The 17580-nt window shown below is 48.2% G+C and overlaps 2 protein-coding genes across 7 annotated transcripts in view; one reads left to right on the top strand and one right to left on the bottom strand.

Annotated features, from left to right (window-relative positions):
* The window catches only part of ABCC6 (ATP binding cassette subfamily C member 6), a 53852-nt gene extending 43780 nt beyond the window's left edge, over positions 1-10072 (bottom strand). For 3 of the 5 annotated variants that reach the window (XM_036020891.1, XM_028505380.2, XM_036020894.1), the window contains exons 1-7: positions 9939-10072; positions 8352-8534; positions 6822-6947; positions 6553-6681; positions 4965-5090; positions 3728-3789; positions 806-937 (exon numbers count right to left, since the gene is read on the bottom strand). In XM_036020891.1, coding sequence (XP_035876784.1) covers positions 806-937; positions 3728-3789; positions 4965-5090; positions 6553-6681; positions 6822-6947; positions 8352-8534; positions 9939-9989 — 809 coding nt within the window. In that variant the 5' untranslated portion in view covers positions 9990-10072. The remainder of the gene's footprint in view (positions 1-805; positions 938-3727; positions 3790-4964; positions 5091-6552; positions 6682-6821; positions 6948-8351; positions 8535-9938) is intronic. The other 2 variants (XM_036020892.1, XM_036020893.1) reach the window with 2 other exon arrangements.
* Positions 10073-12460: 2388 nt separating this feature from the next.
* The window catches only part of LOC114491352 (nodal modulator 1), a 52111-nt gene continuing 46991 nt past the window's right edge, over positions 12461-17580 (top strand). The window contains exons 1-2 of one of the 2 annotated variants that reach the window (XM_028505390.2): positions 12461-12920; positions 16543-16632. In XM_028505390.2, coding sequence (XP_028361191.1) covers positions 12756-12920; positions 16543-16632 — 255 coding nt within the window. In that variant the 5' untranslated portion in view covers positions 12461-12755. The remainder of the gene's footprint in view (positions 12921-16542; positions 16633-17580) is intronic. The other variant, XM_036020887.1, reaches the window with a different exon arrangement.

Here is a 17580-nt window from a genome sequence, read left to right as displayed (position 1 = left end):
AGCCATCTGCAGCCACCACCACAAAATCCTAGAGTATGCAGGGGACCTCTTAACTCTTCCCACAGAGCTAAGTTACTTTCATCTGTCCCCTGAGACACCAGGTCCAGTGAGGTCAAGTGACTTGTCCAAAATCATCAACTACTTGATGGCAAGTCTGCCTTTGACCCCAGGTTTAATTAACGTTGTCTGCTCATTTCTCTAGAACAAAGGTTCTCAAACTGGCTCTTCAGACTGCAAGGGCCCCGCAGAAGTTCCCAGGGGTACCACAGAGGGCAAGAGGGAGGCAGAATGGACAGGACTAGAAAGAGCTTGAAATCCTCTGGGTAACTGGTTTTGCTCGAGCTTTTGCCATTTTCGAGGAATTCGCTAAGTTCTTTTCTAAAATCATTTTCTTATCATCTCCCGTAAGTTATGAGTTAGGGGCTAATGGCATGCCCATTGAACAGGTAAGAAAATCAAGGCCCAGGAAACTAATCACTCGGGTGACATAATAAGTGAATAGTTGCCTGCATTTATGACCCACCACCAAACTCTGCACTCCCCACCTTAAAATATCCCTTCTGTTTCCTGCCTGCCACTTCACCACTCGAGCTTCCTTCTGAGGGTCTGGTGGAGCTGCCACTTTGTCCATCTCCTTTGGAAACCTGCAAGGCACTCTGGGAGGAAATGTACCTTGAGCCTGACCAGTTAACGCTCAGTGAGATCAGCCGGCAAAGAAGGGGGCTGTGGAGGTGGAGCCCAGGGTAGGGTTGGGGGTTGTATTTGGGTGCTCGGCTGAGCTGTCTCTCCACTTCCACACACTCACCGCTGGGCTGCACTGCGGTTCCTTGTCCACGCCCTTTCCAGCTGGGAAACAAGTTCTTCTGAGGAGTTCTCTCTCCCAAGTGACCACAGGTCTTTTGGTCCCAGTGGCCTCTTGTAGCCCCTCCAGACCAGCCTGTAAAAGAGGGTCACCAGGGCTAGCTCCTTCTGCCTTCTGCCCCTTCAAAAAAGTCCTGGTCTGATAGCTGTGTGACCCTGGGTAAGTTGCTTTACCTCTTGGCACCTCTGCCAGCCCCTCGGTAAAATGAAAGCCATTAACTGTACCTAATATTTGCCAGGCACTCTTCAGTCTACAAAGGTTGTCTCATTTAATTCTCACATGAGCCTATATGATAGATTACTACTGACCCATTTTACAGATGAGGAAGCACAGGCTCAGACAGATTGAGTGATTTAACCAAGGGCAAATAAACCTCCCTAGGACTCAGGAGTCCAGAATTAAAATCTGTCACTGAGGAGTCCTGGCTGGTGTGGCTCAATGGGTTGGGTGTCATCCAGCAGAGTGAAAAGCTGCAGGTTCGGTCCCTGGTCAGGGCATGTGTGGGAGGTGGCTGGTCAATGTTTCTCTTACACATCGATGTCTCTCTGTCTCTGTCTCTCTCCCTCCCCCTTCTTTTCTCTCCCTCCCTCCCTTTCCCTGTCTCTAAAAGAAGAATCAATAAGCAAACATGTCACTGGGGGAGATTTTTTAAAAATTAAAATAAAAACTACCACTGTTGAGAAAACCTGAACTCTTTTCAGCGTTAAATGTTCCCACTCTCCTCACTCACTGCTCCAGCCACCTGGCCTCAGGACCTTTGCACATGCATGCCACTCTGCTCAGAACTCTTTTCCTACACTTCTCACCTGGTCACTTCTCACTTGTTCTTTACCTTGGCTTAGGCAGGATTTCTTTAGAAGCCCACCTGATGATGCCCCATCCAGGTAGATTCCCCCATTATAAGATCCCATAGTTCCTTGAGCTTTTTTCTTTGTAATGTTTGTTGCAATTATGATTATTTACTTTTTCAGCCTGATTATTTACTTAGTGTCTTTCTCCTCCATTGGATGTTAAGCTCCATGGGGACAAAGACAGTACTTGTCTTTGTCCTCACCTCCTGGCACAGGGCACAAGATTTGTCACATGAGGCTACTTGTCCGCTCTGCGATTTGAGCTTGTCACTTCTCATCCATGGACCTCCATTTCCTCACCTTAAAATGACAGTGTTTCCCAACACATGGGACTGGTGTATGAGACGATTGACTGCAGGTGGCATGTGTCGGAGGAGGTCATTGAGAGGATGTGACCACTGGTTGACCCAAGAGCTAGACCTGGGCGACTGGAGGCTCCTCGCGCCTCCCCTGTCCTCGGAATGTGCATGCTGCCCGCTCTTCCTGCCCTAGGAGCTGTTTCAAGGAGCCTTGAGAGAATGAGATGTTGTTGAGGCCATCTGGGTGGTACCCGTGACTGAACCCCAGTAAGGCCTCCACAAAAACTGCTAAGATTCTGACCAGCAGGTGTGGGGATCTCCTTGTCCAGCGGCGCACAAGAGGAGCCTCGCAGGCAACTTCTCTTGCTGCTTAAAACCGCCACCTACATTCCGGAGCCTGTCTCTCCTGCTTCCCCTTCCCCTCTTGGGGGCGGGGCCAGGATGCGAACCAACAGGCATACTCGAGACAGTAATTAATGCAGACTTCCCTAGCAGGAGCATTATTTTCCTTTCAGGTCTCTCTAATCTCTCTCATGACACCGAGGAGAAGGTCTTGTTTGGTGCTGCTCAAGTTCCCTTTCTTAACACAGAGCAAACTCAGGCAAGCAATACTTCTGATTCAGAAATTATTCACATTGCTTGCTTTTTCACTGAAATTATGTTTGGAGTTCTACATGGAAATTGGCTGTATAGATTTTTCCAATTTGGCAGTGATAGAAAGTTTCCTTTTTTTTAAAAGGCTGTTGGAGTAGAAAAAACTGAGTTGCTTTAAAGAAGAATATTAAGTAGGTTGTGTATGAATGATACCCTAATAAGGAAAAAGGCTTGAAGGAACTACATGTGGGAAACAGAGGGCTAGGTCTGTTTTCTTCTAGTGCTTCTATGCTCTTTCCACCAATCCCATATCCCGAGAGCATGCTATTCTGCATTTATTTAGTAGCTATTTTACATAATACTCATTATGGGCTAGACCGTGCTCTAAGCACTTCACAAACTTTATCTCATTTAATTCTCACAACCCTATGAGGTAGATGCTATTATTATCCTCATTTTACAGGTGCAGAGACTGAGGCACAGACAGGCTAAGGAGCCTTCCCAAGGTCACACAGCTAGGAAGTGGTGGGGCTAGGCTTCAAATGTAGGTACTATGAAATCTGACCACAGTGTGGTCAGGAGGGGGCGCAGGGCGTAGGGACATCCTCAGTGCCCCTCATGCGGACCCTGGAGAAACATCTGTCTTCTCTGCCAGCCTGGGAGCTTCCAGGGGATAAAGGTTTGGTCTTTACCTTCTCACCTTTGGTGCTGAGCACATAGTAAGTGCTTATTAAGTGTTAATGCAGTGAATGAAGCCAAGTAAGAGATGATTTTTATGGAGCACCTGCTATATACAAGCACTAAGCACTACACATTCATTGAAGGTAGAGTTGTTCCCATTTTACAGAGTGGAAAAGTAAGACTCCCAATATTTGTGATATGGCTGGCTAAGAGACAGAGCCAGGATTCAAACCCAGATGTCACTCCAATGAGGGAGTAGGAGCAGGATGTGTATGATGGGCACACTGAGAGGGATGAACTGAGGCTGGAACGGAGAAGGCCCGAGGACCTTGGTAAGCTTGGGTAGAACTCTGGCAAGGAGAGGTGTGGTGACAAATCAGGGCAGCAAGTGCAAGTGAGCAGAGGCACCACCCCAGCCCCTTTGCAGCCACCTTACTTACCCAGAAACCCACCAGAACATGGCCTTGGAGGGAAAGGAGGCCCCAGCCTCAGGACATGGTTTCTGTAAGGACAAAAGATGGGGCAGAGGGAGAACTCAGTCTCACATTCCATGGCCAGTGTGTGGCAAGGGGAACCAGGGACAGGAAGACGGGGTGAAGTGACCATCAGCTTAGAACTAAAAGTGCACACCAGCGTGCACTGCCTACTAGTCAGAGGTAGAACAAATGGGCTCAGTGCTTCCTAGCAGGCAAGGCAAAAAGGGATTGGGCCACAGGACTGAGAGCGTCCACAAGACAAGACCTAACAGTTTCCCAGAAGCACAACTGTTATTCATACTGAGCCCAGGCAGTTCTCAAAGCAAGGACCGTGAATGACACCGACAGCATTCTGAGCCGTGCCCCTGGGTGAATGTGGTGAGGAAGTAGGGAGGGGTCTGTCCTGAGATGTTGCCACCTGCTCCAGAAAAATTGCACAGCCTATGTCCTTCACTAGTACGGCCTGAGAGTGCCCATTCACCACACCTTCGCCATCATGGCTGGTTATCAGATTTTATTTTTTCCTGCCATTACCATAGAGAAAAGGCCCTATTATACTTTTAATTTGATTACTTAAGCAGTTGAGCATCTTTTTAGATGAACTCAGATCAACCATCTCTTCTTCAGAGAATTCCTTCTGGATTTCACAGACTAGTTCAGTGTTACCTGTCGTAAACTCTCGGGGACCACGAGGTGCTCCTGCAGAGCACTTGCCCCTGCTGTCATTTTCCATGCGTCTGTGTAATTATGTGATTAATGTTTGGTTCTCTGATGTGGGCGTTAGCTGCATGACGAGGCACAACATCTGCCTCTTCAGTACAGATCCTCGGTACCCAGCTGGGCACAGAGCAAGGGGTTGGCCCGCTGCTTGTCTCTGCAAATCAAGTTTTATGGGAACACATTCATGCTCTTTTGTCGACACACTGTCTGTGGCCACTTCCGTGCTGCAGCAGCAGAGTGGAGTAGTTGCCACAGAGGCCCTGCGGCCTACAGAGCCTGACAGCGTCTCCGTCTTGCTCTGGACAGAAAACGTTGGCCAACCCATGGCATAGACATGCAACACACATTCTACTGAATGAGGGAATGAATAAAAAAAGCAAAGGCCTGTGCTGTAGTCAGCTCTCTTCAGTCACGTGGGGGACTGAGACCGGAAGTAGAACAGGGACAAGGGAGGCACTGGGCGGGAGACATGGAGACTTACAGACTGTGGGGGTTCTTTGGGGAAGAATGGGGGTCCATCAGCCAAGCAGGACAGCACAAACTGGGTCACCACCAGACACAGGCACAGGTAGGTAGACAGGTGGCGGAAGGGGTCGCTCTGGAAGCCCTGCGGGAGAGAAGGCAGGAGTCCCTCTGAGTCTAGGCGGGCAGAGTGACAAGTCAACCGTGGGAACCCACCCTTTATGAATTAATTAGCAGATGGCCTGTGGAATTTCCCCATTAGTTACACACGTTACTTTGTAAAAATCTGTCCTTAAGGACAGAAGAGTGTTTCTCTGTCTTCTTTTAAAAAGGAGCAAGATGGAGTAACCATTTGTCTCAAGAGGTCTTTGGTGAGCTCCCTCTAGGCAAGGGGTTTTCACGGGGGGGGGGGGGGCAGTTTTGCCCCCGGGGGACATCTGACAATCTCGGCAGACATTTGGGGCTACCACAATGCGGGGACAGTGCTACTGGCACCTAGTGGGTGGAGGATGCTGTTCAACATCCTGCAATGCACAGGACGGCTTCCCCACCCCAAAGGGAATTGTGCCAAGAGTGCTGAGGTTGAGAAACCCTGGTCTAGGTTACATATTTTTTCTCTTTGCAGATAAAATGGTCCATCCTGCCCTCTAATGTGGAAATGCTGCTCTCCAGATCAGGAAGCAGAAATATGGGTGGATGTACAACGTGAGTGCGGAGATACAGAGGTATGGGGGCACTGGTGAGGGAGAGAACAGGTGAGAGTGAGGGGGAACCTGCATGCGCGAGGGGGAGTGTGTGCAGGTGTATGTCGGGGGAGGTCATCGAGAGGACGTGACTGCTGGTTGATCTGCAAGCAGGACCTGGGCAATCAGAGGCTCCTCACCTTCCTCCTGTTCCCCTGAGGCAGCCTTGAGAGGGCATGGTGTCGCGAGACCATCTGGACGGTATACATGACTTATCCTTACGAAGGCCACTGTATCAACTATTTAAGATTCTGGCTGGTGAGTGTGGAGATCTTGTCTTGTGGTGCCCAAGTCCAGCCTTGTAGGTAAGTTCCTTTGCTTATTAAACTGCCAACCACCAGTCTGCTGTGGCTGCCCGTCCCGCCTCCCTGTGCCCTCTGTGTATGGGGCCAGTGTGGAATTTCATGCAGGAGCTCCGAGCTTGCGAGCCCAGTGTGTCTGTGCCGGGCAGTGTGGGAGGGCTGTGTGAATACGTGGGTGGTGTGGGAAGTTTGTGCCTGAGTCGTGTGGGAACTTGAAGGCACAGCCACAACTGGGTGGCAACAAGTGTGAGTGGATGTATGCAGGTGTGTGTATGTGAGATGTTTCAGTCTGTGGTTGTGTGATGCATAAAGTGTGTCTGGTGTTCAAGTAAAGGGTGCACCATGAGTGTGTAAGACAATGAGAATCTGTGTTGAAAAAGACATGTGGGATGATAGGTATGTCTGTGGGGGGAGTATGCTTGTGAGTTGCTAGAGTTTAAGCAACTGTGGTGTTTGTGTCTCTGCGTAGAGAAGTCATGTGTGGAAAAGGAGGAGGGAGGATGGGGCCCGAGGCCTGAAGCTGCTGTGTTGGTTTCCCCAGGTGGCCCAGGCTCCCACTTACCTCTTGCGAGGCCTGCTGGGCGGCACTGATGGCTGGCAAGAGACAGCAGAGCAGCCAGTACCCAAATAGCACCCCAGACGCCTGGACCCCTTTCTTCCTCTCCACATGGATGAGGAACACTGCAAAGGTCTGCACCAGAGAGTCAGGACACACCCTTTAGATTGGGGGTAGGGTTGGGGAGGGGAGACCCCCACTCTGCCCCACACCCTCCACCTCCGCGGGAAGACCAATAGCCAGGAACAAGCCAGCAAGCCTGGGGACGTCCTTACCGTAGTGGCGAGCCACACGGTGGGGTGAATGAGGAATTCTGGGGCCTGGGGCCTCCCCTGCTGGATTCTCCAAAGAGTGACAGACACACTGGAGGTGAACAGGATTATGAGGGTGAACCCGAGCACCTGCGGAGACAGGCTTAGGTGAGGCTGGTGGGTGAAAACAGAGGTGGTGGCATGCTACACAGTGACCCCATGTCACTGTGACTCTGGATGGGGCGCTGTCACGTACCAGTGTCATAATTTAACAGTGCCAATGTGGAAGATGCGTAAGAAAAGGCTGGGAGGGGTGTTACAGATCGAGCTTGACCGGTGACTGTCATGTAGTAATGACCGCAGGGGCCCGAGCCAAGGCCGTGTTTTCCCAAATGCTGGCGGCGCTCCAGCAGCGCACGGGAGAGGTGCTGAGGCACAGAGGAGCAGAGTGAAATGAAATGGATGTACACTCCCCTCAAGTCTCCTTTCATCCCCACTGTTAAATCAAGGGGAAACTCTCTGTTGGAACCTGCGTGTCTCTAGACCCTCTCTAAAGTGCTTCGGCGTCTCTTCTGCGTAAGAGACAGCGAGCAAGTATGAGTGTGTGCGTGCATGCGGAGAAAAGGCCGGACCAGGCTCTCTGGGAGCGTGCCTCAGGTATTGGAAGCAGCGGTCACACCGGCTCTCACAGGCTAGGTTTGGCACACTGCCTGCTTTTGTCTTGCTTGTGAGCTAAGAATGGTTTTTGACATTTTCCAATCATTGAATAAAACTGAAAAAAGTAAATATGTTGTGACACGTGAAAAGTATATGAAATTCAAATTTCAGTGTTGATAAATTTTTTCACTGAAACACAGTCATGCCTGTTTGTGGACTGTGGCCCGCTGCTGCTTTCCTGCTGCAGTGGTGGAACTCAGTAGTCGGGGAGGAGACCGTGGGACCCCCAAGGCCTCCAGGATGTGCTACGGGGCCCTTTCCAGGACAGTGTGTCAACAATAGGGAGGTGGCTGGCCACAGGAGAAAAGGTGACAAGGTGGTGTGGGAATGAATGAGCCTTGAAGGGCATCCTTGCAGCAGTCCGGCGGAGAAGGGCACAGCTGAGCATAACGGCCCACACTTCGAATGCCCGCATTTTTCTAACTCTCTAAAATAAATGCCTAACAATTTTAAGAACTGTGCTTTAGTACAAACAGCAAGGAAACATAAAAATCAATGCATAACTGTTAACAATGTAAAGCGTTTATCCTAAAGTTACCTTGCGCACCCCATGCTTTGCCGAATGCCTGGTCATGGTGGCCAGACGCTGCTCCGGAACGCACGAGTGTCTGGGTTGTTTGTGGACTTCATTATTACCAATCTGTTTGGGTGGACCTTGTTCCCCTGAGTTCACCTCTGTATGCTGTGCAGCATTGCTCTGTTTAGTTAACAAGTTCCCTTCGAATTACCACCCTGTGTGCTCCTTGATAGGAGGAATGTCCACTTTGGGCTTCAGCCTGCTCCTCCCCGCCCCCCGCCCAACCATCGCCTGCTTCCAGGCTCTGAGGCAGTAGCTACCATTTTGGTCTTGAACAGGGAGGACATGCGGAGGTAGCCCTTGCCATGGCGGTGGATGTAGAGGAGGTAGATGGGGCCGAGGACCCAGAGGTACATGGGGGGCACCCAGACTCCTGCTGTTTTCAGGAAGCACAGGCTCAGCACACTGTCAGCAGTGGGCTCAGGCTCCGTCTGGTTCCAGACCTGAGGGAACACCAGGGTGACCTTTATGATGGTAAAGCACAGGGGCCCCAAACTTACCTGTTTACAGGGCCAGGCAACTTTTTGGACCCTTAACATTTACATGAAAACCTGCCAAGCGCTCTTTGGAATACCTTATAACTCTCAGCTCCTTTAATTCCAACATCAGCCCTAGAAGGTAGATGCAGTTATCACACTGATTTTGCAGATGAGGAAGCTGAGGCTCAGAGAGGCTGAGTAGCTTGGCTGAGGTCACCTAGCCGAAAGGTGGCAGTGCTGGGATTTGAACACAGGTGGTTGGGTCCGGGAGTCTAAGAGACCTGGGTTCCCTGATGAGTCCTGGGCACAGCCACTTAATTCTTACAACAACTCTAGGCAGTGGGCGTTGCTGTTCCCATTTCACAGACTGGGAAACTGAGGCACTGAGAGGGGAAGAGCTTTCTTCGGGCTCACACAAGTAGGAAGAGATAGAGCTGACTCCATGTAGGCCTGTTTGACCCCAGACCTTGTTGTCGATTTGTGATCCTTACCTTAGCCCCTCTGTGGGCCTGTCTCTAACCCTAGAAGATGTCTGAGTATGAAGTAAAGAGAACATGGCCTCTTCAGTTCTCTCCCTATTGTGTTAATAGCCCCCCAACCCCTTCCCAATGGTTATATTTACTCCTCCCACTTCACCACTCACCAGCTCTGTAAACTGCAACCTCCCTGTGCCTCAGTTTCTTTCCCTGCAAGTGGGGATGATAAGAGATTCAACCTTTAAAAGCTGTATTAAATGGGTCAATACCAGTAATAGCACGATGCTGGGCATAAAGTAAGCCCTCATTTTAACATCAGCTATTGCCCTGGCTGGTGAGGCTCAGCTGGTTGGAGCCTTGGTTGGTAAACTGAAGGCTTGTGGGTTTGATTCCTGGTCTGGGCGAGTGGGAAAGGCAGTGGATTGAGCAATCACATTCTCTCTCTCTCTCTCTCTGCCCCCCCCCCCACCTTTGGAGAGAGGAAGGAAGCCCCTCTCCCTAAAAGCAATAAGCATGTCCTCAGGTGAGGATAAAAAAAAACCCCTAAAAATAAGTAGGTATCAGCTATTATTTTTGCCTTACCTACCTGACTCTTGAAATCCTGGGATTTTGCGACCCTCACTGCCACCCCATGAACTCCACTCCCTAGAGTCCTCTGAAAAGAGCCTACATCAAAGAAATGGGGGCCTTAAAGCCTAAAGTAAATAGGGGTCAAAGTTCCCATAGTCAGGAGGTCTGGAGGCCCCTTTAACTGGGCTGGGCTCTTCTGGGCCAGCTTGGTTAAAAGGATCGAGTTCCCAGCCATTCCTTCATCTGGCCTGAAATTTGGGGTTATCTCCTGAGAGATCTACCAAGGTGGGAAAAGGGGAGTGGGCAGTCAGGGGACACTCACTCCAGGTCCCATGCTCGGTTCTCCTGGAGTGGCCATTAGGGTGCTGTCCATCCGTCTGTCTGTCTGTAGGTCTGTCCGTCAGTCCCTGGCAGCCCCCTAGACCGGGAAGAGGCGGAGCCCAGCAGGCCTGGCCAGGATTCCAGCTTTGAATTGCGAGGCCTGGGCAAGGTCCAGCCTCGAGCAGGGGTGGAGCAAGAAGAGGTGAAACGTGGCTCAGAAAGAGCTCCAGGGGAGGGGATACCCCAGCTCCAGAAAGTGCAGTGGCATCTCCATATAACCTTCCACCCCCACAGCAATTGTCACCCTGAACTTCCTGAACACTGGGCAACAGTGATTCCAGGAACTTATCCTGATGAAAGAACCCAAAAGGTGTGCATGTGCTAAGTGTCCAACAGTGTGGGTGGGTGGTGGAGCTGTCTGATTAAGCTGCAGTCTTCTCCTCTGTGGGGGTGGACATTGTCTGCCTCTATGGTGGTGGGAAGATTTTAAGAAGACTACTAGTAAAGAGGTTAGCACAGTGCGCAGGGCACAAGATAAATGCTCAGCAAGTTAGTTATTACTAGCATTAGTATTATTATTTCATTCATAGGTTATTAAGCAGTGCTTCAAAGTGCCATTGCAAAAATGTTAATTTGGAGGGATGGTTGCTAAATGCTAAGTGAAAAAAGAGGTCATAGTACAAAAAAGGCTATAATTTTGCAAAAAAAAAAAAAAGGCATATGGTGGAGAAAGTGGGAAAGTCATGTCATTTACCTTCTTCTCCTGGGCCTTAAGGCAAGTTGTGTCCTCAGCTATGAGTTCTTTTTGTAAATGACTCTTTGTGACATATATGCACAAATAAAAAGATAGAAATGCACTACAGCAGTATCGTGGGAGTCCTAATTTTCTTATCTTTTCCTTTTCTATTCTCTTTCCTTCTGCAGTGAGCATGTGTTACTTTCAGGACAGGAAGGAAAGACTCAGCTTTTTCAGACAGACAAGCATGGATGCTCAGTCTGGGTGCAGAACTGAAACCCTCTGCTCTCTCCATGCTGCTTCGTTGCTTCTCAGGCTCTTGCCCTCATCTTTCTTCTGCCTCCTACAGCCTCAACCACATGGGTTCCCCAGGCCTCATTTCCCCCCTTCTTGTTTCCCCTTCAGCCATCCTCTTGCCTGGGACTTCTTTTTGGAAGAGCAGGGACACAAAGAACCCGAGGATTTATCTTGGAGCTGAGTGTGGCAGATCTGCTGTTTCCATTTAAATGGTTTCTGTTTATTTGAGGTGTTTTTGGTGGAGACTGCTGGAAGTTATGGGGAGGTGTGAGCTCCTTCTGCCTGCAACCTCCTCCCCATTGGCATTGCCATAGTCCTAGTCCTTTATTTCTTTGTATATTTGAAGATGAATTCGAAGGGAATGTTGGAAATTCAAGGGAGAATTGTCAGGAAAGCAGGAAAAAAAATAAAGGAAACCAGCTGGTGAGCCAAAAACAGAACTTGGGCGACTCCAATCTACTTTTCAGCTCTCTGAACATCACATGACTGCACACAGAGCCCTAGACAAGTCCCTTTCCTTCCCCATGCCTGCTTCTCACTCTGTAAAATGAGATGGTTCCATAGGCCAACATTTCCTAATTGGTGGCTTTCAACCCCTGGTGATTTGCCAAGACAGACCAGGGATTCATGTCAGGGAGGGTAAAGGTCATATATTTCAATTGTAGTTATATAAATAGTGAACCTCAATCAATATAACAATTATTTAAATATTTTTTCTCTATAATCAAACAGTTGAGAGTTTCACTGTATTTCATGTGAGAATTCAGCCTGAGAAACTGAAATCAGACGCTCTCATGACAGAGCGTCTCAGTGGATCTGTTGTAGTCAGTCCGAGGGCTTTGACCTCTGTATAGTGCAAGATCATTGTGATTCACAATTTTTACCACTTAAGTCTTAGCCACAATGGCAAATTTCAATGGGAAATTCTCTTTTGCCTTGTTATTTAAAACCGAAATATAAAAACCATCAAAATAAAGCACTAGATTTTTTTAGGAGCAAAATGGAAGAATTCCAAATGCCAGGCCAGAAAAAAGAAATTTTTGTGTATTTCAATGTAGTGACCTGAAGTTAAATTCAGTCTATGTTATAGTATACATTCAACCTTGGGACAAAATACAACATAGTGAATCTAAACTTTTTTTCAGACAAATCAGGCTTTATCTCACAGGAGAAATTCAAAGTAAATTAAATGGCATACATGTCTGGCTAATGGGGAAAATCCCTCAAAATTTGTTTCTATGCAGATGTTATTCGAGTTGGGATTAAAATAGATTTTAAATACCTTTTGAATGTTATGCTGAACTTAAATGACCTATATTTTGCTTTCAAAAAACTTTATTGATCATTTATCATGGGAAAATGCCCCAATTTACACAAATTCCTAAAGTAGTTTTTGAGATTATGTATCATCTGTGGGATACGTGGGTCGGAAAGACTTGGGGAAAGTATTGAATTCTTCGATCAACAGTCTCTCGTCCTTCCTAGTTTCATGGATACTGCATTCCAAAAGTAGAATTCTTTGGAATTTCTACCTGTACTTAACGCACCTTGCAACTGCACCTGTCAGACGGTGAGCTGAGTCCTCCAGGCCTCCAGAGGGCACAAATGGCCTCTTTTTGTTGAGTTGCGCGGGAGTCATTTTGCCTGGGGGTGCGCACGCGTGAGGCGGTGGAGGGGGTGTGGCTTGGCTGTCAGCCACGCCCAGAGGAGGAAGCGGCGGGCAGCGTGCAGTTTGGTGAGTGGGACCCTGAGGTCTGCGGAGGTTTGGGCAGCGGGGGCTGGGCCATGCGGGTGTATCGGGGCGGTAGGCCGCCGGAGCCCGTGGTGGTGGCTGCCATCGTGTTCCTGCTGCTGAACGACGTGGTACCGACGTGCGGCTCTGAGGACATCGTGGTGGGCTGCGGGGGCTTCGTCAAGTCTGACGTGGAGATCAACTACTCTCTCATAGAGGTGAGCGCCCACCCTGCGGCCTGGGCCGGAGCTCGCTGTGTGATACGTGAGCTTGAGCCAGTACTCAGCCTCTCTGGGTCTCAGTGGTCTTTCTTCTTACACCAAGAGGTTGCCACAAGTCCCACGTTCTGGCAGTCCTTAACCTTTTAAACGCGCCTCTTGCCATGGGCCCTCCACCCCTCCCTCCCCAGACTCGCTAAAGTGGAGGTTTTTACCGTGGGGTCAGTTATGCAGTCGGGATGGGGGCAGAACCTATGTGCGTAGGGGTGTGAGGGACATTTGTGCTGATGGTTGTGCATACTTTTTCAAAACCAAGGACCCTCCAAATCAAGACCCTCAGATTCTTTAAAACCTAAACTCCAGGTCCCCAGAATCCAGAGTCAAGATAATCCACAACCCAGACCATCTCCAGAATCCAGGCCCCAGATCTCGTAACACCCAGTCCCAGCAGGACCCAGGCCTTTCGGGACTCACAACTCAGGTCCTCAAAACTCAGACCCCCTAAAATTCAGATTTCCCCAAAAACATATTCCAGAATGTAGATACCACAAGTCTTCCCCTCCCAAATCCCACAACACAGCCCCCAGAAGTTATAATCCACTGAACCCCTCCAAACCCACTGGGGTGCTTCTAAAGAGTGTCAGTTTCTATCCCAGATACTTACCCATTAGATCTCTGTTGGCATCTCTGGGGCTAGGAATCTGTATTTTTAATCCTTGGCCCCCTTTTCTTACCCCCTTGGGACTTTTTCTTCTTCTTTTTTTTTTTTTTTTGAAAATGGAGAGTTTGGAGCTGCCCTGATTGCTTTACTAGGTAGTTATTGGAATTTCACTAGAGATTTGTGCAGATGCCTTTTTACTAAGTTGCAAAGCTCTCGTGAGATGATTATCAGTCCAGTGGGATTCTGACCTAGAAAGCTTTATGAAGAAGGGAGGATAATGGAAGTAGGGATAGAAGGTCACTTGCCAGGGTGGGTGGGAAGATACCCAAGGGAGAAGTGCCCTCTATTTTAGGAGGTTACTGATGATGGGGCGGGAGAAGGGGTTTGATAGAGAAAAAAGGAACTGGCTGGAAGGTGGCAAAAAGAAGGGGCTGGGCCCTGAGAGCCCAAAGGCTGCCTGAAAGCACATTTGAGCCTCCCCAGTCCTGGCAGCTGGAGGGCTGTGGGGAAGCATAAACCAGTGTGCTCTACAACGGTTGCTGGGGCTTGGGGAGGGGTGGGGGGTGGATGTAGATTCCACACCCCACAGTTCTTTGACCTGGCCTTGCCCCAAGTCCCAATTTCTGTTCCTGTCGGATGGGGTTGTCAGCGAAGCAGCAGAACCTAGTGCCAGAAGATAATTACCACCTCTAAGGGCCCTCTGTGGTTTCTCCACCGTTTTTGATCTTAAGAAGTTGGGTGTTTAATGAATGACTCTACCTGGTGGCAGTGGCAGGGCTCTGAGGGACAGCTGGGTGCCCACGCCACGTCCTGGACTGCCTCCCAGTGTGTGGGCACAGGGCATTTCAGAAGCTGCCTTGATAGGCCTATTGCAGTTTGTAGTTTCCCGGGGCTCTGGGAGGAAAGTGAAGGTGGTTAGGAGCACCCCCACCCCAAACACAATAGTGACCTTCAGAGCCGAGGGCAGGTGTTGTGGGCCAGCATGAAGTGTGTTCCTGGAGCCCCAGGGCTGCCTGTCCAGATGGCCTGACACATTCATTCTTTCATAATTTCTGATTATGAAATCAGACACTTCATATGTGTAATGTATATTGCCACTCTGTGTCCTGATCTGTACTTTATGAAAGACATGCAAATGATCAAGATATTTCACAATCATTTCTTGATTGTATTTTCTGTCTCCTTAAAAAACTACCTTTACTCTTCTCCAGCCTTCTTCCCTTCTGTGTGTTTTTCCATCATATTCATTCAGACAGAAACTATTGAGCAAGCCCCCCTGCTCGTACTGAAACTGTCCAGGGAGGGGATAGTTTAACAGTATAGCGGTGCAGAGAACACAACAGACAAAAACCCCTACAAAAGAAAAATTATGGCTTGTTGAAATTTTGATAATCAGGGGATTTCATTTTAAAAACTGGCTTCCTGATTCCTCTGGAAAACCAGCTGGTCCTTGGGCTGCAAAACTTGGCTCGGGTTGAGTAGTGAGCTGTCTCCCTTTAAATCCGTGCCCATCGACATTGCTTCCCTGGCCCCGCTGGACAGGCGAATTGACAAGCTGTGTTTTACTTTGGTGCATCTGATTTTCTTCGTGGCCCGTCCACAGATTCACTGAGTGTTTATTTATTGAGCACCTGCACTAAATGAGACACTGTTCCAGGCACTGGGGAGTGTAAGCTGCTGTCACACCCATGGGGCACTTACAGTCCATGTGTAATTTCACTTGTGCCTTTTCCAAATGTACACATTGTGAGTTTGCTGTTTTTTACACCTTCTTAGCTGGTATGACGTGACGGTCATTTTCATATCATGGTCTCAGCATTAACGTTTTAGAGGTGAGATCCAGTGCTCCCTTTTACAGGCTCAGTGGTTGCTTTGTGCAGGCGGGTTTAGGAAATGTTTTTGGATCCAGTCTCTGCCCTGACAATGACACCATTTCGCTTTATTCTTCAGAGAGATGTTAGTGATACAACACAGTAATATAGTAAAATAGTAATAGTAAATAGCAATACAAGCTGCTGGGTTTTTTTTTTTTTTGAGTCCATATTCAGTACCAGGTGCCTAATATGCACAGATATGAATTTGTGCGAGCCACCATGAAGGGGAGTGGCTATCTTTTCACCTGTGAAGAAACAAAGGGCCTCAGGAGGGTAGATGGCTTACCCATGGTCACACTGTATGTGGGAGGCTCAGATGTTACTTGACCATCTTAACGGGCTGACAGTTTATGTCTGGGAATGATCAGGATGCATGAGTTTTAGAGGGTTCTTGAGGAGAGAATATATATTAAATATCTTTTTTTTTAAGTTTTTATTTGTTTATTTTTAGAGAGGGAAGAGAGGGAGATAGAGAGAGAAACATCAATGTGCAGTTGCTGGGGGTCATGGCCTGCAACCCAGGCATGTACCCTGACTGGGAATCGAACCTGCGACACTTTGGTGCGCAGCCCGAGCTCAATCCACTGAGCTACGCCAGCCAGGGTATTAAATATCTTTTGATATGTTTTTGTCCTGAGAATGAGAATAAAAGAGAAAATGGAGAAGTTTGTAGATGAGTGTGCTACAGGCATTGGGAATCATCTGGGGTTAACAGTGCAGAGACCTGGCCTGACCCTTCTAGTGCAGAGACAGAAGGGGGGCTCAGGAATTGCTTTTAACAAGCACCTTACTAACAGCAAATTTGAACATTTTGGACCCAGAGACAGTGTAGAAACAGTTACTAACATTAAAAAACAAAGCATTGAAAAATGTAACTTTTGGAGTGGACTTCACATGGTTTCTAACCTAAAAAGTATCGAGTCGCATTATTTTTGGGGTACGTATCACTCTGCTGCCTGTCCAGTGTTAATAGCAGCTCGTAGCAGGTTCTTAGCAAATCCATTGACTGAATGCATTCAGGTGTAATGTACGTTGCTAATTCTCAAAGGCGAAATTACGACATCTCTTTTCTTTCCTTTCTTTCTAGATAAAGTTGTACACCAAGCATGGGACTTTGAAATACCAGACAGACTGTGCCCCGAACAATGGTTACTTTATGATCCCCTTGTATGATAAGGTAGGAGGACAGAGTCATTTCGTCTTTTATAATGGGAAGTGGTGTGGCCCACAGGGCTCTGCTAACCAGGAGAACAGCCTTTCCCACAAAAGCACACGCCCATCTAATTTGTAAATTATAACTGGAACGTGACAATTCTGGCCAGATTCTAGAGGGGATGATTGAACATAGTGTGTCTCCAGGTCTTCAGAGACAGCCGTCAAGGCCCACACACATTTGGGTGGCTGCAGCGGGAGGGGAGGGGAGGGTTGCATTGCAGTTCTCCAGGGAGCAGAGGCCAGGAAGGGAGCTGCATGCCCGTGATGCTGCACAGGACAGACGGATGTCTGCAGCATCAAGGGTGGGAAACCCTGACTCAGTAGAACCCTTTGTTTGCAAGCAGTGTAAAATGTTGTTTAAAATAAATTATACAAGTAACATATGAATTTGTGAGCTTTATGAAAACAAAAAATCAAGGTCTTGAGAAGTACACAAAGTAAATTTTATCTTTAACCCTCCACATGCCCCTCCTTGTGTAGTGATAGATAACCTTTGATGAAAGTTTTGGTGTGTGTCCTCACAGGCTGCTTTCTCGTATTTGCAGTTACACTGATATCCCAGAATACACATGCCTGTGCTTACATGCACGCACACACACACGTGCACTAGAGGGGTGCCTGTGCATATTCATACTTCCACCCCCGTCTTGCCCACATTCCAGTTTTTTTATTAAAAAATATAGAGTCACAGGAAGTTGCAAAAATAGTCAATATACATAGTTTTTATTTTGATTAAAAAGTACAAGTGAAATCAAACAATAGGAATCATTTTGTAATTTTATTTTTTTCCCCGCTGTGGTGATATCTTGGCCTCTTCCAACATCAGCATGTTTAGATCTACTGCGTTCTTTTTAACAGCTGCGTAGCATGTCAGAGTCAGACCAAAGCAGCTCTTCATTCAACAGCTGCT

This window comes from Phyllostomus discolor, chromosome 3, assembly GCF_004126475.2.
Source record: "Phyllostomus discolor isolate MPI-MPIP mPhyDis1 chromosome 3, mPhyDis1.pri.v3, whole genome shotgun sequence".
NCBI lineage: Eukaryota > Metazoa > Chordata > Mammalia > Chiroptera > Phyllostomidae > Phyllostomus > Phyllostomus discolor.
The sequence above is the reverse complement of the archived record's forward strand: the minus strand, read 5'-3'. Positions and strand labels throughout refer to the sequence as shown.